The following is a 22,295-nucleotide window of genomic DNA, read 5'->3' on the forward strand; positions in this document are numbered from 1 at the left end:
GACCCGAAACATTAAGAAAAAAAGATTTTCTATGTTTTAGAAAAGGGTTTTGTTTTGGGGTTTTTGCGTCAAAGTTCTCTCCCTCTCGATGCATCTTCATCTCCCTCAGCCAGCCGCTTCTCATCCTCTCGCCCATTGTCGCCGGTAGAAGTAAGTCGCGCGCCCGTCCGTCCGTTTTCCGTTGCCCGTACGTGCTGCTGTTCGCCGTCCTTCGCTACTGTTTTCCACCGTCCGTCGCTGCGCTGCTATCTTCCGCCGTGCGTCCCCTTCTGTCTTCCGTCGCCGCCGGCCCGCCGTAGAGAGGTAGTTCTTGGGAAATAATTTCTGTAGAAGTATTTGCCCGTTTTTGAATGTGGTAGTCTATGAAACCATTGCAGGAAAGGAAATTAACTCTATTTATTGTGGCCATGGTACTCATGGGTCAGAATTGAATGTTCACGAAGTGATTTCATCTGTCTTTTTAGTTTTGTTACCTATTTTGTGGAACTACTTGCAAAATGCAAATGTTCTTAATCGATCATTGTTTAGTTTTGCTCTATATGTTCTGCAACTACTGCTTTGTTAGTGTTGTTAAATCAGTAGCTGTACATTTTTTAGTCTTGTTAAATATTACACAAGCAATGCCCGACGAAATTGCACACTGAACCACATAGTCCCTACACAAAATCCGCCACACATATATAAATAAAAGAGTTTGTTTAATTTGGTTTGGTGTTGGGTGGAAGAACAGACCCGTGTAAGTCTTCTGATAAATGGGGTGAGTTTAATACGATGCTGTGGAGTAAATATGGTATAAGCTTGGATTTTATATAGGCTGTGCAGATTTTGCAACTTATGAAACAAATAAAAGTTGTTAAGCTCTACCCATTGCTTATTAATTTAGAAGTTGTTTTAAATATAAAATTGTTCGTCCTATACCCTAAATCCATGAAGCAACAATGAGAATTGATTTATATGTTCAGGAACTTGGCCTATGGGTTTCTAAAAATAAAAAATAAAAATAATACCACCCAACAATCCAACCCTAAAATTTTGAGTTGGATTGGCCATTGAATTCCGTGTTCACTCTTAGGTAATGGCTCTCGTTCATTTGATCAGTTCTAATTGTTTACATCTCTAGTTTCAACAAGTACAAATTTGAAATTTATTTTTTGAAGTTAATTGACTTAATTCTTATTATGTGATATTGCTGAATGAAAGACCTACCTTTTACCTTGTAACAGAGCTCAATGGAGGCGGAGAAAGTGGTGCTTCTTCCTACCACTGAAGCTGGTCTTGAACCACTTCATTTTCTCAAATGTACCGACCCGCCTCTCTGGCTTGCTCCGAACCCTTCTCTGTCTAAAGTTGCTCGCCTTGCCTCACAGAATTTGTTTTCTACACTTAAATCATTCAGCCCTAAATCTCCATTTGATCATCTCCTTGTTGATGGATTTGATGCTGAGCAGATATGGCAACAAATTGACCTACAATCACAACCTCTTTTGGCAAGGGTTCACCGGGATTTGAAATGGTTTGAGAAGAATCCAAAAGAAATTTCAAACTTGAAGGTGGCTTTAGTGAATAAGAAGAATGTTGTTCAAGAGATGGTCAACGGGTTGGGGGAAGAAAGTGATGATTTTGAAGAGGATATAAAGGAGTTTGATGAAGAAGAAGAAGAAGAAGACGAGGACAAGGATGATGAGGAGGGGGAAGAGAACTATGAAGAAGACGAAGAAGAAGAAGATGGAGACGCCGAGAAGGAAGAAAGTGATGATGAAGATGAGGGAGAAGGAGATAATGATGGGATTGAGGATGGATTTCTTAAGATAAAAGAGCTAGAGAAGTTCATGGAGGAGGATGAAGTAAGAGAATATGGTTTAGAGGAGAATAAAAGTAGCAAGAAGGAAAAGAAACAAAGGAGGGAGAGAGAAGAAGAATCTGATGACGATGAAGATGAGGAAGATGATGAGGTGAGGGCACATTGCTTATTCAAACTGATCCTGTTGTTTTGCTATGAATGAGTTTACTGCTCGTGATATTACTTGTTGCGGAAGTTGTTAGTTTAAGATGCTTGTTATTTTTGTAATTTAAAGTTGTCTACTTTCTTCCTTTGTAGCTTGGGGAGTTTGACCTCCATGATGAGGAGGATGAAGATGCTAGCAAACTGGGAAAAGCGAGGTATGTGGGATCATGTTTTCTTCCATATGCTTGTAAATGACCAACTCCTTAAAGTGATAGAAGTACTTAATTGTATTTTTCACTTTCAGTCATGCTACTAGGCTAGCGAAGTAGTTTTTACTCTTTAATGTAACTCTGATACCTGTCCTAAGTTGGGATTACATGCAATAGATGACACTAATATTAGTAGAAGTTTGTGCATCTGTACCTAAAGCAAAAGTAATTAGAAATTGGTTGTAGGGCATCTTAACAATACGGTTTCTGAGGCTGTCTGGAAGGATAGATCCCCCCTCTTTCCCAACTACAAATTCTTTTCTTCAGTTTGCCTTTTGTTCTAGACAGGCCACCATTTCTACTATTGTAATAACTGTTTTCTTTTAAATTTATTAATGAGAAATTCATCATAAACTGGAAGCCACGATTCTCAATTTTTTTCATGATTATTAGTCATTTGATTTTTTTAATAGTTTCATTGATCTATTTTTTACTTTAAATATTAACTTACAATATATGTGAATCGACTATTTTTGCAGATACAAAGACTTCTTTGGTGCTAAACAGAAGAATTCTGGAAGAAGAAAATCCAAATTGACGGATGGGTCAGAGTCAGAATTCTCAGATTCAGGAGATGAAGAGGGTGATGATGAAGCACGTGATGAACAGGTACATAACTTCCTTTCACAACTGCCTGCTTCAGCTTCTAATTCTAAGCTGATAGGTCCTCTTTTTGTTTTTTACAATTTTTTTCCCTGGGAATACTCATGTTGAAGTTTCTGATTTTGAGTTGCATGTATAGAAGTCAGAAAAACTTTCAACTCATCAAAAACAACTTAAGAAGCTTCAATCTCAAATAGAGATGATGGAGAAAGCAAACTTGGAGCCGAAAACGTGGACCATGCAGGGAGAGGTGATTTAATCATTTCATTTTTCTTACTTTATAGTTTATATTAAGGTATGATTATTTTCAAGTGTTTGAAACTATGACTTCAATAATAGGTAACTGCTGCCAGAAGACCAAAGAATAGTGCTCTGGAAGTTGATCTAGATTTTGAGCACAATGTGAGACCAGCACCAGTAATCACAGAGGAAGTTACTGCAACATTGGAAGAAATGATTCAGAAAAGGATCCTTGAGGTAAATTTTAAAATATTTTACCTAATATAAATAGCTTCTCTATCTAAACGAGTATGATTTTGATGTTAGAACCATATTGCACTAGCTTTTATTTATTTTGACTGTTCTATTACTTGTTCAATATTTTATTGATGTGTTAAATTGTCTGAACTATTCAACAAATTCTTTTCCTTGTTTTTGCTAAATGTTTTTTTCCCTTCATCATTCATTTTACTGTCTCATGTTACAATATCAAGGAAAAAATACAGTAATAATTCATTTTTACACTAATTTGATAGTTAACGTATGCTTGGAGCAAGTGGGTGTCTGTTCCAAATTTAACGAACTAGCAGAATAGCATTTACCCACTTGATTAAATAGCTTAACTTTCTATAAATTTGGAGAATATATTTTACCATACTTGTCAGGTGTATAATAAATATTGTTCTATAAATTTTTGGCAAATGAAGCATTTGGGGATTCTTTCTCTTTATTTAAAAGCAAATTAGTCTGGTTAGACTAGTATCATTCAAGTTCAGAGTGTAATCACTGTTATTCTTTAACACGTAAAATGTAGTGCTGTGCTGCCAAGATGATCATTCACATCCTCTTACAATTTAGTCCTGTCAATATGCTTTCATAAATTAAAAATAATCAAAGAAAAATGCATTTGTCACTTAATCAAACTTTATCTTTTGTATAAAGAAAGGGTGTCCGACTAAGTGGGAATATCCTATTCTGTGGAGAAGCCAGAATTCATTTCAAAGAAGAAACGACTTGTATTGATACAAGGAAGAATGATTGCATATGGGGTCAAGAGAGCAAGACGTGGAAACTTTTGTTTTCCAATTGTCATATTCCTCTGCTAATTTTTAGATGATTTGCTACCATCATCTATAGACTTGATTTTCTTTACGAGAGACTGTTTGACCAACATTAACTTATTAATTGTTTTCAGGGGCGTTTTGATGACGTTCAGAAAGCTCCTAAGCGACCTACAAAAGCACCCAGAGAAATTAAAGACTTGGTCAGTATCCTTTTCTCTTTAGAATTTCTTTTGTGTTGGCGATGTATTTATGTATGTATGTAATTTATATTCAAGTGGTACTTCTCTTGATCAAGGTTTATCAACCTTTTTTCTATGAACAGGATGAGAATAAAAGCAAGAAAGGTCTCAGTGAATTATACGAGGTTTGTTTTACTTTTACTGCCATATCTTCCAACTTGATATTTCTCTATTATGGAATTTAATGTCTTGTTAATATCTCATTTGATTTATTCTAATTTAAAAGATTATAAGGGCCATTCTTCCAATTCTTTTGCAGGAAGAGTATGTTGAAAAGACAAATTTGGTTACTGCCCCATCATCATTCTCGGATGAAACGAAGAAAGAGGTATATTATAAACTATTTCGTACTTTATTAATATATTTTATAATTTGAGTATCTTTTGACACTTGCCTAATCTTGTGTTTACCTCAAATCAGGCGAGCATACTTTTCAAGGAACTTTGCTTGAAGTTGGATGCTCTTTCCCATTTCACATTCGCTCCGAAACCTGTATGTTACTTCTGATAAATTCTTGGAATATAATGTAATATATCAACCATATTTCTGGTCATTTACTCATCTAAATGTTAATTCTTTATTCATAAAGGTCATAGAGGATATGTCTATAGCAGTGAATGTCCCTGCTTTAGCAATGGAAGAGGTAACAGCTCTTCTAGCTCTTATTATCACACGTCTATACAAAGTCGACTGCACGAGCTAACATTTGATTTATGTTCTATTGTTGTTAGATTGCTCCTGTTGCTGTCTCGGATGCGGCAATGCTTGCTCCAGAGGAAGTTTTTGCGGGCAAAGGTGAAATCAAAGAAGATGCAGAACTTACACAATCTGATAGGAAGAGGAGAAGGGCCAACAAGAAAAGGAAATATAAAGGTAAAGATGAAAAAAAAAAATATATATATATATATATAGAGGCTCATGTATCTGTTGTCAAATGACTTGCCTAATGATCCGAGTATTACAGCCATGGTGGCAAAAAGAGACGCAAAGAAGCCAAGAAATACTACAGTTTCAAATACCAACGCAGGTAATATATTTCTTTCTATATGATTTCGTAGCGAACATTCAACTATTGTAACCTTTTAACTGTTACTATTCTCAAATTTTTAGGCCAATGAGGATTCTAATTATTTGGCGCTTCTCAAGTCTTTTGACCATCAACATTTCAAGATGCTAAGTGAAGGGGGATGATAGAATTGGCTACTTAGCTGAGGAATGAGAGTATTGGTATTTTTCAGATTTTGCGCGTGCGATACATGTTTCCATAGCTCGAGGATGGTGACTCGGGTGTTCTGCCTCCACGTATTATTCACTTGTGGCTGGCTTCCAGGAATAGTATATTGATTGATGGGTTGAAATGTGGTGATATTGTTATATGTTCCTTACTGATCTGTAATTCTTTTTACATCTGCCTCTCAGTTTCCATCATAAGAGTGTTTGGCGACAAATTGCAAGAAAAATATATAAATCCATCTTGAAGTGATGCCTGGGATTCTGATTTTTTTTTTTTGCTTCCCCTCTTTACTCTTGTATTGTACTTATATTTGAATTAAATGCTAATTGAATTAATTTTTTTAATTTCTGTTTTTGGGGCCAGTTGGGTTTTTTAATTGGATAAGCTAAACTAATTGTTAAACACTCGAAGAAATGTTAATTTATGGCAAATAATGATCCTTAAGTTCTTAATTTTCATTCTGTTATTCAATCTAACTCTGTCATTTAACAAGGACTTGATCGAGTAATTTTTATAATTTTAGTAAAATGGAAACTTCCATAACATTTGGTAATGGTGCTAAAATTAGCCTATGCTTTTTGTGCCAAATTATATATTTGTACAATATTTTATTAGCACGAGCTAATAATAATATAATGTGGTACCAACTCTTAAAAGGGAGCCAAGTCAATCATGCAACTTCTCTAAATTTTTCCTCCACTTCTGTAGATTCCTTTCTAATATCATCATTATTCATAATTATCATTTCGATTAGATAATAATTAGAAAATTCTCTGGAGGAGTAGACATTTTTCGTTTTTAAGAATAATGTTCGAATAGTCAAGACATAGTTTGGGTGGTTTGGGACCTCAAGTAATAACGCCCTCATACGGGTATGGAGGTAATGCGTATGATGAAAGTTGTGATATATATGTCATGCAAAGTTATTTTAAGCACATGGCCAGCACATAATGTGGCCAATCGCGCAGCACCATCTCTTTTTGCATGTTGCTTTTGCCTCACTTCCAAAGCTAAGTTCTCCGTCTTTTCTCTGTTCACAACCTATCAAGTCTCAGTTTCTCCTAGTTAGATCCAACCTATCAAGTCTCGGCTTCTCTTAGATCCAACTTTTGCTTGATCACTCGATGGTCGATCCAATTCACCAATTTTCGATCCAACTAGTTTTCCAAAAGTTGCATCAACGATGGTGAGAATCTTTCTTTGTCAAAGCAAAGGAGAAATTTCCCAATTCGAGAGAAAATCGAGGTTTGGAACTTGGGGGTGAAGCAGAAAATGCACGCAAATATATATTATCCTGCGAGAAAATGACAAAAGGGTCCTTCCTTTTGGAAATAAGGACAAAGGCCACTTCCCAGAAAGAGACAACGCTTTCTTCGGAAGCAAGAATCTCTCTCTGGAAGAGTCAATTCTTCGTGTTATGATTTTCTAAATACGTGGATTATTAACATAACATAAATAGTTTCTTTAGAATAGTCAACTCTTCATGCTTTGAATTTTTTACACACGTGGATTTTATTATTATTTAAACACATACAAAGAATAGATCATAATATCTGTCTCAAAAAAAAAAAAGAAAGAAAGAAAGAATAGATCATGACATAAAATAAAATATTCTAAACCCAAATATCTCAGAACTCTCTGTATACTGTATTTTGTACAATAAATAAAAATGTGTAATTAAATGTCCCCATTAAATGAATCAAATGAATCGAAGAATTAAGATCCAAACAAAGAAATCAATCAGAAAACCCAAAAAATGAAGTTATATGTACGCCATGGATGAGTTGAGTTTCAGGCCATCATGATCTGAAACTCCTCGAAGCTAATCAGACCGTCGCCGTTCAAATCGAAGCGACAAATCATGGCTTTGCACTCCTTCGTGGATTTCCGTTCCCCCAATTTTCTGAGCATTCTCTTCAATCCCTTGGGAGTTATGAATCCGCAGCCTTCCGCATCGTACATCGCGAAAGCCTCTTTCAGATCCTTTAATTTCTCGTCCTCTCCGACGTCCAGTAGCCGTGCGAGATCGCCGACGCACAGCAATCCGTCTCCGTCGGAGTCCAGCGATTCCACCGCCAGCTCTGCCTCCGCCGGCAACAGCTCTCCGCCCATCAGCCCGAGCCGATTCCTCAGCTCCGACGGCGAGATCTTGCCGTCTCCATCTTCGTCGAAGTAACTCAATACACGCTCGAACTTGTTGATCTCCATTCAATTCAGTTCAATTCGAGATTGGATTTGGGAAGAAGAAAAAGAAGCTTGTGAAATTACTCTGAGTTTTGGTTATTTTGGTCGATATGGGGAACTGATTTTAGTTTATATACTCTTCGGGGTTGGGGCGGCGTCTGCGTGAATCTTCCGAAGCAACCTCGCAGGAAGCGGAAGGATCTTTCCAAAAGGAATGCCGATTCCGTGTTTGGGGATGAGGTCAAATTGGTCCCAAAGGACCACGGAAGGATTATTCTACAAATATCTTTTTCTTTCTTTTAGTTTCCGTGAATTCTTATTTTTATTTTATTTTATTTTATTTTATTTAATAACGGTCAACTGCCACGTACTAAACGCTACTTTTCGTGCCAATACAATACAATAATACATTATTGGTTTGGTTAAAATAAAACGACGGCGGATGGGATACCGCGTTCTTCAGGCTTATGCGACCGACTTGTCGAGTTGATTCCTTCCGGATGTTATTTTCTTTATTTAATAATACAATAAATTATTTTTCGCCGACACGATTCTGATTCTACCCTTATCGCTGAGTGACGTTTTTTTAATTGTTTTGGCTTACTATTTTGTTTTCATTTTATGCCTTTTAAATTAAATTTATAAATACTATTTTTATTTATGTATCTTGTTTTGCCATCCCCTTTCAATTTTTTTCAAAGTTTAAGTCAAAAAATTTTTAAATGTAAATTTTAAGTTTTATTTTTGTTTTTGAAATTTGGCTAAGAATTCCTACATAATTTTGAGAAAAAAAAAGTGAAAAACGCATTCGAAAAATTGTGAACAAATAATCATAGTTTTTAAAAATAAAATAGTTGCCACCGGGGCTTTTGTCTTCCTGTAGGTAATTGTATTACTCTTCCGTTGGTGGTTTAATTTGAAACCATAGGTCCAGACGATAATTTTATATTCTATTTTTCAGCGGTCAATTTACTCTTGAAAAAAAGGATCATTATCTAATGTATCCAATCCGGTCAAAGTTTTTGTATAATAGGTTTCCAAAGCAATTTTGATGATGAAGTTCTCTTTTATTCCATGCTTGAGGATATGCTGAAATGCTTCCACTCCCCCGCGTAAATACAAAAGTTTCACAAATCATATATTAGGTACTAAATCAATTGATTCAAATTTATAAACAAGATAATTAAGAGATTTTAATAATAAATATCTTATTTTGAGGTTTAAAATTTTATTAACTTTCTCGTTTCAAATACGAAATTGGATAATTAATGAGTAAAGTAAATAAAATCTTTGAAGGTCATGCATGACCTCACTGAAATAGGCGATCACACTTCTGTTCCTTTCGAACAGTGGAAATACACGTAAACCACATGGTCGCCTTCGCCTTCGCTGATGCAATAGAAACGATAGTTACACGTTTGGTAAACGACATTGTCCGGGCCGCAACAATGCTGGGGCCCATGTAAAGTAATGGGCTTTGCTTGCGTTGGAAAATAGCCCAATTACATTTTCCTAAAGTGGGCCGCTGGTATCGTCAAATGACAGATCTTTGATTGGTAGAGTGGTTCTAGCTTGCGAGACTTCAATTTTATATGTTGATACAAAGTCAATAAAATATCGACATCAACAAACATTCCAAAGAAAACACTTGGGTGAATTACAAATTATTTATATAAATGTTTATTTTCATATTGTTGAAAATTTTACATTTTCCCTTATAAACATCCACATTGACTAAAAAGAATATAGAATTTGTTCATGGTTTTCGTTAACAATTGCTGATTTTATAGAAAAATATACTCTCCACAAACTGTTTGATCTCCGTAGTTCTAAACATATCAATTTAGGCTCTGAGCTAAATTTTTAAGTGATTCTTCTCACGTTTGATTGAACCTATCAAGCTACCACATCATTTCCTAACTTCCAACATTATATCTTCTTCTCAATCCTGAACGTCAAACTAAGTTAAAGATCAGGTAAAATTGATTTCAAGGATTAAATTGTCATCTGCAAAACAGAAATAAAATAATAATAATAATAAACTCACTAATGTGCCTAAATTTGTGTATGTATTAATGCATGGAAAAAACCAAACGGCTCTCAAGCTTCAAAATCATATGTTCTGGAATCTCCATTTCTTTTGATCATTGTTTGCCTCATCCCAATATATTTTCCTTAACTTTTTTGAAATGTTCTGTAGGAAAAGAAGGGACCATTCCCAAGCTCCAGAAATGGTAGCAGTAGCATGCCTCGAAAGATAGAAGCGGGCTTCATCGGTCATAAGTTTCATATATCTGCTTTCTCATTGCTGTGGCCAATTATCAAGGAGATACCGAGACATCGAATCGTGTAAAAATAGCTGTTTCTTAATAATCATGACCATTATCCATGCTCTATGGAACAAATGTTGCTACATTTCTTCGAAACTTTCAGTTTTCTGTTCTTACAGTATCCCCTCATTTTGATGCCAGTGCCTCTGAATCAGACAATATACCACTCATTTCCTCGAAGTATGGCCAACTTTTCCTGCTTTTCTTTTCACCCTTGCTTTCCTGCTGAACAAAGAGTAGAAATTACCAGATTTAGTAATACATTTTCTCAAACAAATGAAGAATTTATTAGTGCATGCATTCGGCTGAGGCAAGGAGACATTTGTAAGAAAGGAACTCTACGAATTCTCTTTCAAATGTATGGCGACACCACAACCTGTGACAGTTAATTATGAAAAATAAGCTGGGAGAGACATGAATCACCTCAAGAAATAGTTTTTCTGCTTAAGTTTTAATACTCAGTATAAGCCTTTAATTATTTCAGAGGAATAGGGAACTAAATCCTCCATTGAAGTATGTTAGAGAATTCAACAGAATGAGACTCAAATTTTCCTTCTCAACATCAATTAACGGGGAAAATAACGGAGGAGAAAAGTTTTATTTGCCATGGTAACTCAGGGGCAGAGCATAATTGAAGACAGAAGGTAGAAACGGGGAACAAACCTCAAATTTCTGAATCAGAGATGCCCACAGAGACTTGCACTGTCCTGGACTCCTATTTATTCCATCAGTCGACATACTGGTGGATATCTCTTCCCAAAGGGCCATTCGCCCCCTGGCAACTTGAAACCGGACATTTAATTCCCCGCGCAACTTAATAAGTTTCTTGATCTCCTCAGGTTTCCATTTATTGCGTTTCATGGGCTTCAAAGGCTTCATGTCAGAATTTGACATTTTCAATGACTTGTCATCCTGTCCTTCGCCTTCGTTTGTAATCTCCAACGTATTATTAGATTGTTGAACAGAACCTTCGTTCTCCTTTACCAATTCACTAACAGATGATGGCATGATAAATGGTCTCCAGAAATCCTCCAAACCCTCGTTATCAAAGGATTGTATCTCAGCCAAGTTGGAGTTTGAGGAACTGTAGTCTTCTTCAGGAAGTAGTCTTACAGGTTCAATATAGTTACCTGTACAAACAAAAAATGTAGGAAAAAAGAACACTCATTTAAAGCAAGTCATGCATCAACGAAATTATAGGCTTTTGGTGTAATACATTCCATATAATATAAGTTACAATCTAAGAACAAACAACTAAAAGTTACAATCATCCACCTTTCCATGCAATTTGATCATTTACTAAATCAAATAGATCAACGTACCATGTACACGTCTCATAATTTCTAAATTTGACATCAAACTATACTAAAGATTACTTTTGGTAATAATGTTTACACATCAGAGTTCCCCAGTGGAGAAACGTGTCAAGGAAAAAGTGAATTATACCTGAAAGCTAGAACTCTCTAGAAGTTTTTCAACTCAATACATTGCAAAGAAATATAGACTGAAGATAGGTTTAAAGACACCTGAAAACCTCGCAAGAAGAGCTAGTATCAAATTTATAACTTCCTGGCTTCCTGTAGTTTTTATAATAGGCCCTAATAATCCTATTAATAATGCATAAAACGTATAATCATGCCATCAAATTTGATCCAGCACTTCTTTAGTTTCGTTAGCTAACCTAAAGAAGATATCCCTACATTACATCACCCTTGACGTGGTATCTGGTTTATGCCTGACAAAGAAAACAAGAATTGGTTTCTAAAAGCAATGTGTTCCACGTCCCACCTATGCACAGACATGCAAGAAAAGAGGTCAAATTACATAGAAAAAAACCTTGAGACTCATGACTCGAGTTATCCACAGAATGCAAATCGTCATTTCCATTTGGTCTTATCTTGTTTAAGTGGCTCTTAGTTGGCTGTCCATCAACTGCTTTTCTCAATGCTGACATCCCAATTCCAGCAATGGGCTTGCCCGAAAGCCTTGTATCAAGCTCCTCGGAAAGAACTCCTCCAGGGCTCTCCAGAGCCATGACAATGACTTCAGGCCTTTTACCACTGTATTTTCTTACCATCTTCCTCAGAACCTCAGACACAGTTCTTTCCAGGTGGGCCAGAGGACAATTTACAGGACAGCTTGACAGTGCTGCATGAGCGGCTTTATGAAGTGCATCTAAAAGCTTCCCCTTGTCAAGCCATAAACATCGAGTAGTGATTCTCAGTTTTCCTTTGATGCCAGTTTCAATTAAACCATCAACACTGTGGGGTCGCAAGATTTCCATACTGTAAACAGCAGAAACCAGAACATTACAACATAGATGGAAGGACGTAACCACCTCACCAAAGTCAAAATTCGCAAGTTCTACCTGACCACTATAATGCCGTCTGTTGCAATCTTTAGTCTCTCATCAACGAATAGCTCAGATGAAGATCCAAATGCTTTGTCACCATCACTATACTTCAACTGCAGCATTAATGACATCAAAAAGATCAACGGTGTCCTTATAGTCAAAGCAAACTATTAAAATTAATGTACCTGTAAATTCTCCTTCCCGAGAGAGGTGAAACCATTGGATAAAACTCTTCTGTTTCTCAAGTGAGATACTCCAAGCATTTCCCCGTTTTTTATAACCTTCATATCAAGATGTTAAAAGTTTTCAACTTTCTACAAAGAAATATACCATGCACAGAAAGAGAGATAATAAATATGCCAAAAAATTGATTAAATGTATCATATTGGACGCTTCTATAAATATATTCCCAATCCCAGGGAATCCTAGATTGTTTACCCAACTAGACAAACCTTCCACCAGATTCAGATCAAAAGTCCTTTGGAGAGGAGCCGACTAAGAAAATGCAACAATAGGGTGAAAAGGATGAGGAGAAGAGATCTCCTTGCCTATTTCCCCTTGTGACTATGAACTACACCTCAGTTTTCAGTTCAAGATTATGGAATACGAATAACTAGCATTAGGAAGACTTCAATCTACCACTTCCAACATTGACTGTGGCTGGAAGATCTTTTTCTGCCCCTTTTTTTGGGTCTCTCTTTCAGCAAGGCTTCGGTGATAGTGTTGCAGGAACAGTTTTATAGTGTTTCAGCAAGGACATCGGTGGTCATTTTATAAAGGTGAGTAGTTAAGCTTATAGGTCCAGAATCACATTTCTTTGAGACAAGGCAGCAAAGGTCCAGGATGAAGAGTTGAACAAAGAGATACTTTGTGAAAGTGAATTGGAAAGACAATCAATTATGGGTATATGAACACAGATCGTTTGAAGCAGATTTTTCTTCTTCTTTTTTTCTTTTTTTTTTCCGTTTACATGTTTCAACACAAATATTTTAGCTGAATTCTCAAGTAAAGATTGCCTTGTATTTCTGTCAGACATCTAATCTGCAAATTTTTTAAAAAAATAAATGAAGGGTTCATATTAAGAGCAAGACAGCTGTAACGAGTTCTTCCAGAATCATAGTTAGAATACTATCTGCTTCGGTGCTTCCTACATGATTTAAGACTAATACACAAACTAAGTTCCGAAGGCTGGAATAATCACGGGACTCTAAAGAATGTGGGGAGAATATTCACGAGGATAATAGTTAACCTTTAAAACGAGAAGTACTTGGAAAGACAAGAAGAAGACGAAGAAACACTTTTAAAGTTACAGCTCTACTCTAACCATCCCCATAGGAGTTACAAAACACCCCTCCAATTAGAGTTCTTCCGAAGGGGTATAATTACAAAAGAAACTGGAAACTGCACACCAACAAAAGGCATAAGATTTTAGCTTGATCTAGAATCTCTCCCCAACTCAACACTTCCTTCGGTAATCTCTTTGTTTCTTTCTAACCAAAGTCCTCAAATGAAGCCAGTGCATTAAGCCACAACATATTAGCCTCTTCTTTGTTTTTTAATCTATGCTTACAATCCTTTTGTCTTCCTTTCGGAATATACAAGTTTCTTATCTAAAAAAAAATCTATGCTTACAAAATAATTGCTTGGCATTTTCTTTGAATGAATCTCCCCTGAGAAACTTTGAGAGCACATAAGAGAAATGACTACGACTATGTATTGAAGGAAAGAACTGACTAAAATAGAAATATGGAATATTACATGACAGCCTCTCTTACTACTTTTCAAACTATTACTGCTTTCATCTTTGACACCGACATTCCATAAGCAATCATTTATACTCTTATCGTTATTAACAAAAAAAATCATTGGATAAATCAACTAAAAAAAATTATAAATGATATCACGCTGTCATACATAACATATCCACACAACTCACAGCTTTTGACCCACACAAGTATGTAACCGGATAATTATAAAAATTGTAAAGATTATAGTCGGGAAGATTCTGCGTAACAATATCCTATCAAAAATTATTACATTCTGGATAGGAAAGTACTCACAGTTGTGTGTCGAATGCCTGTTGACCGGCCCAGCAATTCGTGCTCCTTGAGGAATAAAAGCTCTCCATGTATGGGTAAAAAATGCTGTGGTTTAACAATTTGAAGTACTTCCTCCTTCAAACACAAAGAATTGCACTTTAAAATTCAAGAGAAGGCAGCGACATGGATGAAGGCAAATGGGTGCTAAGGAGAAAACTATTTTGAGGCAAAAAGGCAAATGGGTGCTAAGGAGAAAACTATTTTGAGGCAAAAATAGGGGAAGTTTGGGAGAAATCATCATGACATATGCATTTCACGGAGGCTAATCAGTTATCAACTTAAAGCAAGCATATACCTGATTGCTTTTATAGGAATTAGTTTCCAAATATATCAGGCAACGAAAAGAATTATAGAAATGCAGAAAAAAGTTAGTCATCTAAACTAAGGCATTCAACAAGTCTGAGTTTACATTTTTCTGCAGGGGGTAGGGGGCAGGGGGATCTGTAGTTCAAAGCAAGAAAGCTGAGATGATCATAAGTCCAGTCCCAACCAAGATTTGTAACTGACATATTCAGATGCCATTATATTGAGAACTTACTAATTCTCCACGATATCCATGACCAGATGTGTGCAGCCCCTCATTCTTACCCATTATTATGTTTGATCCGATCTCTGATATACGGTTCAACATTTTCATCACTCTAGATTCATTACCAGGAATAACCTGTGGCATGGGAAGAGGGAAAAGAGCTATTACAGATCAGATCAGATCAGCTGGCAGACGTTAAGCAGCCAGTAGACTTAGACCTAATGTCAATGTCATTTAAGAACTTAGAAATGTCAAGTTCAACAGTTCAAATGATGTTCCAATACCCCACTATAGCAGGTATTACTCAAAATAAAACGTTGTTAGTACTTTATACATGATTAACAAATGAAACCATAATAAACCGTTGATTTTAATAATGATAGGAACCTGAAAGTAGAAGCGTACAATGAAAATTAAGAAATGTATGATGATGGACAATGGTCGATCACTGCTCGAAAGAGCTATCTTTCTCCCACAAACTAATCCAAAGACTTGCCTAATCCCCTAATAACCTCCTTCCTATTGAAAACAAACTAAGTTTGCCAACATGAGGCACAATTTCTTTCTTTATTTTTTTTTCTTTTATTTTTTTATTTATTTATTTTTTTTTTTGGTTAAGACATTTAGCAAAATTTCTTTTGGAAAGAAGAGTATTAAAGTAAAGGGAACATAAGGAAAAGCACTCGTATGCTTTGGCTCTCCCCTTCTCAAATCAGGGTGTGAAATACAATTGTTATTTCAAATTCTGAAACGATAAAGTGCATATGACACTTGAAAATTAAAATTCCTTAAAGTTCTGTGTCAATTCCACGTAATCACAAAATAAGCAAAGGCATTACATCAATAGGCTAAAGAGGAACATCAAATCCTAAAATCCTTGTAAATGCATAACTAATGAGACAATTTGTATATGATAGGTTGAATACATTTTTTTAGATAAGAAATAGGTTGAATACATAATCTATGACACAGAAAGGTCTGAAAATATTTGAAACACATAGAGCTTATTTGATAATTTGCATGAAGCAAATAAAATATTTTGTTTTACTACCTTGGCCGAATACAAAATTACATCTTCCTTGCTCAGTTTGAGAGAATGACTACTTCCGTAAGATGCAAGATTTAGGGCAGCACGTGGTTCTGCCTGACACAACAGCATGCACAATTATTATTGCTAATCAATGTGACTAAACTATTTAATCCATTAAACTGTACAATTCCTACAGCCATGTAGGCAAACTTACTTGTGAGCCAGTTGTGACAATCAACAAATCTTTTGGAGCGTAGGCATCAATATCCTCCACTTTTACCTTATCAGTTGTAGGATGAGAATTGTTACAATTAGATGAACAAGTACACTTCTATACATATTTTCATGTTCTCCTTGTAATTTTTGTCTTCAGATGTTTAAAAAAGCATTGCAACATGTCTAGTAAAGTACATGAAAAAGATTTCATACAGTAAGCATTAGCAATAAGCCAATAACACCATTTCTGAACGTTAAGAAGCATGTCCATTATGAATATTAGGTGTTAGTTTAGGTTCAGCAGTAATTCTTTAATCACAGAACTTCATAGATTGAACCATCACAGGAATGCTCCTTTAAGACCATCTTATAGCAATGAGGGACTATGGTTGAAACCAATTTTTTTAACTAAGACTAAGAAACCAGCTTTCATTAAGATAAACAAGCCCAAGGCAATGCTCCAATGTCTGAATCTTTAACTATAAAAAGACAAAGGAACTACAAATCAGATTCTATCCAAGTATTAAGCAAACTGTACGAATCCCACCATCTTTAGATCATGTGGCACCATGATTCAACTTACAGTCATGAGGGCCACACAAGAGGGTGAAACAAATGCCTGTCATTTGAATTGTGTCGGTAGGAGGATTAAGAGTTTTGCCCAACCATGGGGCTAGCACCCACAACCATCTAGGACTATAATAATCTTATGCCACAAAGTTGATTTCCTTTCTTTAACAACACCCTGTACTGCCCTTGCCCTTGTCTGACAAGGGTGACACATGCACCCAGCTAACCAAAATGAACCCCCTCCTCTAATCCACATGGAACGAACAGTATAAGATGGCCAAAAACTATATTACAACCAATTGTCTTATATCACACTCAATGGAAAATAATAGGCTAAATATATGTTTTAGTCCCTAATGTTGAGTTTTCTTGTCTTGATGATCTTTTTTCTCCACTAAATTTTTGCTAATTCATCAAGTGTTATGTCATGTTAGTTTATCATCAACCAATTTTAACATTCACCAACAGTGAGGGATTAAATTGAAACTTTTTAAACAATATGGATTAAATTGAAAAAAATATCTAAACATTAGGGACTAAAATATATATTTAGCTAAGATAACAAGTTGAGAATAAATGGTATTAAAAAAAGTGCTTCAAAGGCTTTTTGAATTTGCAGAACAAACATCTTCCTAGCCTATTTATCTCTTCTCCCTGTCAAAAACTTGACATGGCCTCTCTGAACTCAAACCCTAACCATAAATGGCACTCAAGAAAGAAACTTAATCTGTATCAGCTGTATCTCAGCAATATATTTTTTTTTTCTTTTGAGGGTAAGCAAGAGTTTACCAATCGTCCACAAATGCTCTTATTTTGACTATATTAGAAATCGGGTATTATAATCTATCCTACAAGGTTGTGGCTTAGTTCAGAAACATATATGACGTATGATATCCAAGATAGGGGGTGACCCTAAGAGTTTCAATTCCATGATCACTTGGTTGGATATGATATCTTTGTGCTAGGATTAACTTTGGTTAGATTTGATCAGCAACTTCAAATAATTTCAAGCTTGATAGGGGGGGCTCGGTCAAAGGATTTTTCCTAAAATCTCATTTATGTCCATTGTCAAACATCAATAAGAAACTACAACTTGCCAAGGAAAGAGCAAATGTTGAGTTGAATTTGAAACTAGAAAATATATTGAGACAAAATAATATTCAAAAATGATTACCAAGGTCGATGGGTCAATTGGTGCCTTTCCATCCTTCCAGGCTGCATCCAGATATGTCCTTAAGGACATGCCAACAAATACCTAATAATCATGAAATTAAAATTTGCAAACGAAAACATAAATTCTCCATGAGAAGTAATTTACTTAGGTATGGAAAAATGAGCATAAGAGAAAGAAGGAATCTAACTGTAAAGTACTCACCAACTTTCGACCAGTTAAATCAGCTGCTGCTTTCACACTTCCTAGGCGGTGTATATTTGAAGCAAACTGAGTGGTGATGACCCTTCCTTTAGCCACAGAGATACGCCTTAAAAGTGCATCTGCCACCACAGACTCACTAATCGTCCTTCCAGGAGATAGTACATTTGTTGAGTCACTCATCATCTGAAAAGTAATTCACACAAATTTACAAGATTTCATAGTTTGGCTGTTTTCAGTGGATGCTGTGAAACAAGTTAGTTACTACTAACTACAACCAGAATAGGTCTCTTTCTCCTAGCCATAAATAACATGGTAATTGGCTTTGAAATTAGCTTAAGTCACAAAAATATGCCTGAATCAAAAGCTTTGAGGGGAAAAAAAAATATATATATATATAGCAATGTTATCACAATTGATATATTAGAACATGGGGATGAGAAGATACTTACAAGGGTCACTCCTTCCTTTGATAGTTGCTCCAAAGTTTGTCGGTCAAAGACTTTACCATCCAATGGTGATTCGTCAATCTGTAAATGCCAACTCCTCCAGTAGTAGTTGGAAGTGAAACAAACAATGACAATATAGTGCATCAAACAATCTTACCTTCCAGTCCCCAGTATGAAGAATTGTACCATCAGCACATCGAAGAACTAATCCACAACAATCAGGAATGGAATGGGTAACCCTAATTGGCTCTATTTCAAATGGCCCAGCTGTAAATCTCCTTTTCGTCTTAAATACCTTTAGTCGAGATGGAACAAAAATCCCATTTTCCTTCAGACGCTTTTTTATAAGCTGTTAAGAAAGAACAGTGTTACCTATTAAGACCACAAATGTCAAGCAAGAAGATATAGCTAATGATAAAGCATATTGGATTCTTGACCTTTAAATTTTAGTATAACATCATTACTATTGTACAATATCCCATTTCCTTGAGCGAGTGCAATAATTTAAAACAAATATTCAGCATTAGATCATTTAATTTTATTAACAAGTAATAGCAAACATCTACAAGCTGATTAACTGAAATAGATACATTAGATACATAAGAAGAGTTTCAGTTTGAGATTTTGATCTTATAAACGTAAATACTTAAAATGATAAACATTTGCAATCTACTGCAGTACTGATATACCTCCACTGTGAAGGATGAAGCATATATTGGTGTATGGGAATCTAAAGCTGGAATTACCTGTTCAGACAGGACTGAAGCATGTGAAAACAAAGAAATAATAGCAAAAAGAAAGTTAAGATCAAAATAGTATCTCACAAAAAAACATGTAGATGTAGACTTAAAAAGTTAGTACTCCATACAGAAATAATATTTCAGTATCTAAAACAAAACAAATTTGTTGTCATACAAGTATGCATGGATATTATTTCCTTTTGATGTCAATTATAAATATTGCATGTACTTATTATATTAAGTAGCATCGAAAGAGTATATGCAAGTAGTTGTTTTTCCTATTTTTCAGTGCCCAGAGAGACATATCACATCATCATTCATCCTTTCAAGTTCTACGAGTTGCAGAAATATTAAATTCACAGCCCTGGGTAAGACCATAACCACGCCTGCATGCTGCAAGAAGGTTGACCAAAACTTGCAAATTCACCTCTCTATGCACTGGAAACTGGGGGAACCAATTTTGCAAGGTAAATTTGCCTTCAATGGACCGGAACTTAGCCCCACACACAATGTCACTGGATATTCTCATAGCAGCTCTGACTGTGAGTGCGATGTGTTTGGATTGTTTATCTTGGAGCAGGTAACTTGCAACTTGAACTACTCACTAAAATAATATGTTTGGCATTATGCCACGTTGCTTTACCACTAATGTAATAAACTAGTTGCTAGGTAAATACCTTACTACTTGAGCAACAAGCACCTAGAAACAATTCAATCACCGACAGCAGAAAACAATAAACAAAAGATCTTTCACAAAATAATTGAATGGTCAATGGCCATAGTTATCCACATAAACTTGTCCATTCGTGGTGAATAACAGTCCAGTAAATTCAGTTATCAAAAAGAATTCACAGTTTCTTATCAAAAAAAATTATTACAACATTTAAGTCTCAAGTTTCCTTGATCCTAGGCTGTGGAAAATATAGCAGATCATGCAGATCAACAAACTGTTTTCCACATTTCTTTTTGTTTTTGGAAACTGAAACAGAAACTTCTCATTTAGTAAAAATGTACGAAACCTTTATTGCCCTTAGGACAACATAGTTATTACAGAGAGGATAAAATTTAAAATTTTTTTAAAAAAAATCTAAAGAACGCAAATTATTCTGCATTCAACACGGCCTTTTCTACTACCTCCTCCAAAATTCTAACTTTTTCATTGAAAATTCTCTAATTTCTCTCCAACCAAACTTCCATCGTAATGTTTTCTATGGAGACCAATCGTGAACACCTAAGAAATTAAAAAAAATATATATCAAGGGGGAACATAGTATCCCTAAGAAGTTAGAAGGAAACTTTACCCAAGGCAACGCACCAATGTGATCTTCATGACCATGTGTAATAACAACAGCTTCAATTTTGTGACTCCATCTTTTGATAAATGTGGTATCAGGTATAATTTTTTGGACACCGAGCTCATCATGGCTGTAAATAAATGGCACAAGCTGAGACACTACACCATAGTGAAAGAAACCATGCCAGACACTTCCAGTGGAATAAGACAACAATTACTGGATTAAGAAGATCTGAAGATGGTAAATTACGTCTACTGAAGATTTAATCCAGTGCTTGATAACACTATTTATGGTTGTTAGGACTTTGCAAATGGCAAAGTCTTGAAGGGAAACTTACTCGGGAAACATGACACCAGCATCAATCAGAATGTATCGGTCATAGTTCCCAACGAGCATACAATTCATCCCAATTTCACCAAGACCACCAATTGGAAGAACACGGAGGGGTGGACCATCTGAACCTTCGTAAAACTGTTCCATCTTGCGTTGAACAGAATCTTCCATGCTTTTTCTAGCACCTTCCAATCTTCCCAGTCTCTTGCGTGGTACTTTAGAGACATTTTTGCCTAAATAGGTGCAACATTAAAATATCAGTTCACAGTAACCGAAAGGAACAAAAAAAAAATGTTAGATAGCTAATTGACAATGTAAAAATAGTTCCTAGACGTTTCAACTTTGGTGTCTATGGAAACAGTCACAACTATAAGCAGGCGCGAGAGAGAGATGCCAACTCTCAGATTAAGAATGCATGTGCTGCTTAGGTTCTATCCGGTTCTTAGTTTTCCCAATAACAGTGACCTTATCCCTTACAAAATAAGTCACCCGTTGACAAATTGCAGCAAGGGACTACGTGCATTGGTAATAGCTCATTACATAACTTAAACTTCCCAGTTCCTGCTCGAAACCTAATAATTATAAAATCCTCGTTTTCAATAAATGAAAATGGTGCCGAGATTGGTAGGAGCATTCTATCTAAGAGAAAACATTCAAACCATACGCTGGAAACTCCATTCCAAGTCCAGTCAACCAGTTAGCTAGATTTAAATGTAGCAAAAATAACACGGACAACGTTTCATGCTTATGTCCATAATTTGCAGAACACCGTGCGATTAACTCTACAACCTGTAATAATTATGTCTTCCAGCTTTCATTTTCTCCAACCTTCTCGTGAACAAGAGCTAAGCAACTGATAACGGTATCTGTAATTCAATCTGAAAAAAGTGCGTACCTATAACTGTAGGGGATCCATTGCAACAATAAATAGTACGAACTGTGTGATATGGGCGTGACAGTGGGCTGCAGGGACACAGTGAAAGAGCGCCAAAGGCTGCCATTCTCTGCCTGTAAGGAGCTGAATGTGGCGAGCTGAGGACGGAAGAACCGCCCAATAACTCTAATTGCATATGCTGGTTAAGTCCAGAGTAAACTCGAAATGATAGCCTTGAGAGGGAGCCTGCGTATGGTGAAGAGTTTTGAAGCTGCAGAGCTTGGAGCGGGAAATGGAGGGGGAGGATAGCGAGCGGGCTTACGATTTTTTTTTTCGAGCTTCAGAAAT

General features: G+C 35.9%; 3 protein-coding genes across 5 annotated transcripts; 1 reads left to right on the top strand and 2 right to left on the bottom strand.

The window, feature by feature from the left end:
• Positions 1 to 40: 40 nt before the first annotated feature.
• LOC111007386 (U3 small nucleolar ribonucleoprotein) lies at positions 41 to 5,822 on the top strand. Its single transcript, XM_022279738.2, has 14 exons — positions 41 to 303; positions 1,224 to 1,952; positions 2,099 to 2,160; positions 2,694 to 2,823; positions 2,957 to 3,067; positions 3,157 to 3,294; positions 4,232 to 4,300; positions 4,423 to 4,464; positions 4,599 to 4,667; positions 4,760 to 4,831; positions 4,929 to 4,982; positions 5,071 to 5,212; positions 5,304 to 5,366; positions 5,450 to 5,822. Exons 2-14 carry the CDS (start codon positions 1,230 to 1,232, stop codon positions 5,455 to 5,457), a joined length of 1,683 nt encoding a protein of 560 aa, XP_022135430.1. The 5' UTR covers positions 41 to 303; positions 1,224 to 1,229; the 3' UTR covers positions 5,458 to 5,822.
• Positions 5,823 to 7,199: 1,377 nt separating this feature from the next.
• LOC111007048 (putative calcium-binding protein CML19) lies at positions 7,200 to 7,946 on the bottom strand. Its single transcript, XM_022279218.2, has one exon. The coding sequence runs from the start codon at positions 7,779 to 7,781 to the stop codon at positions 7,365 to 7,367; it is 417 nt and encodes a 138-aa protein (XP_022134910.1). The 5' UTR covers positions 7,782 to 7,946; the 3' UTR covers positions 7,200 to 7,364.
• Positions 7,947 to 9,718: 1,772 nt separating this feature from the next.
• EMB2746 (RNA-metabolising metallo-beta-lactamase family protein) lies at positions 9,719 to 22,295 on the bottom strand. Of its 3 annotated transcripts, none has more exons than XM_022279217.2 (17): positions 21,969 to 22,295; positions 21,078 to 21,306; positions 20,747 to 20,870; positions 19,395 to 19,451; positions 18,863 to 19,054; positions 18,709 to 18,786; positions 18,260 to 18,442; positions 18,059 to 18,139; positions 16,313 to 16,378; positions 16,120 to 16,212; positions 15,078 to 15,203; positions 14,501 to 14,614; positions 12,626 to 12,721; positions 12,456 to 12,553; positions 11,924 to 12,372; positions 10,751 to 11,217; positions 9,719 to 10,309 (listed from the first exon to the last, which is right to left on the bottom strand). In XM_022279217.2, exons 1-17 carry the CDS (start codon positions 22,141 to 22,143, stop codon positions 10,214 to 10,216), a joined length of 2,724 nt encoding a protein of 907 aa, XP_022134909.1. In that variant the 5' UTR covers positions 22,144 to 22,295; the 3' UTR covers positions 9,719 to 10,213. The 3 variants fall into 3 exon arrangements, with proteins under 3 accessions (XP_022134909.1, XP_022134908.1, XP_087981476.1); XM_022279216.2 differs by having other exon boundaries at positions 9,719 to 10,312; positions 21,969 to 22,294; XM_088125350.1 differs by lacking the exon at positions 21,969 to 22,295 and having other exon boundaries at positions 9,719 to 10,312; positions 20,761 to 20,870; positions 21,078 to 21,236.

The sequence above is a fragment of the Momordica charantia genome (genome assembly GCF_013281855.1).
Source record: "Momordica charantia cultivar OHB3-1 chromosome 6 unlocalized genomic scaffold, Mcharantia_2.0 BLBB01000006.1, whole genome shotgun sequence".
Taxonomy (NCBI): domain Eukaryota; kingdom Viridiplantae; phylum Streptophyta; class Magnoliopsida; order Cucurbitales; family Cucurbitaceae; genus Momordica; species Momordica charantia.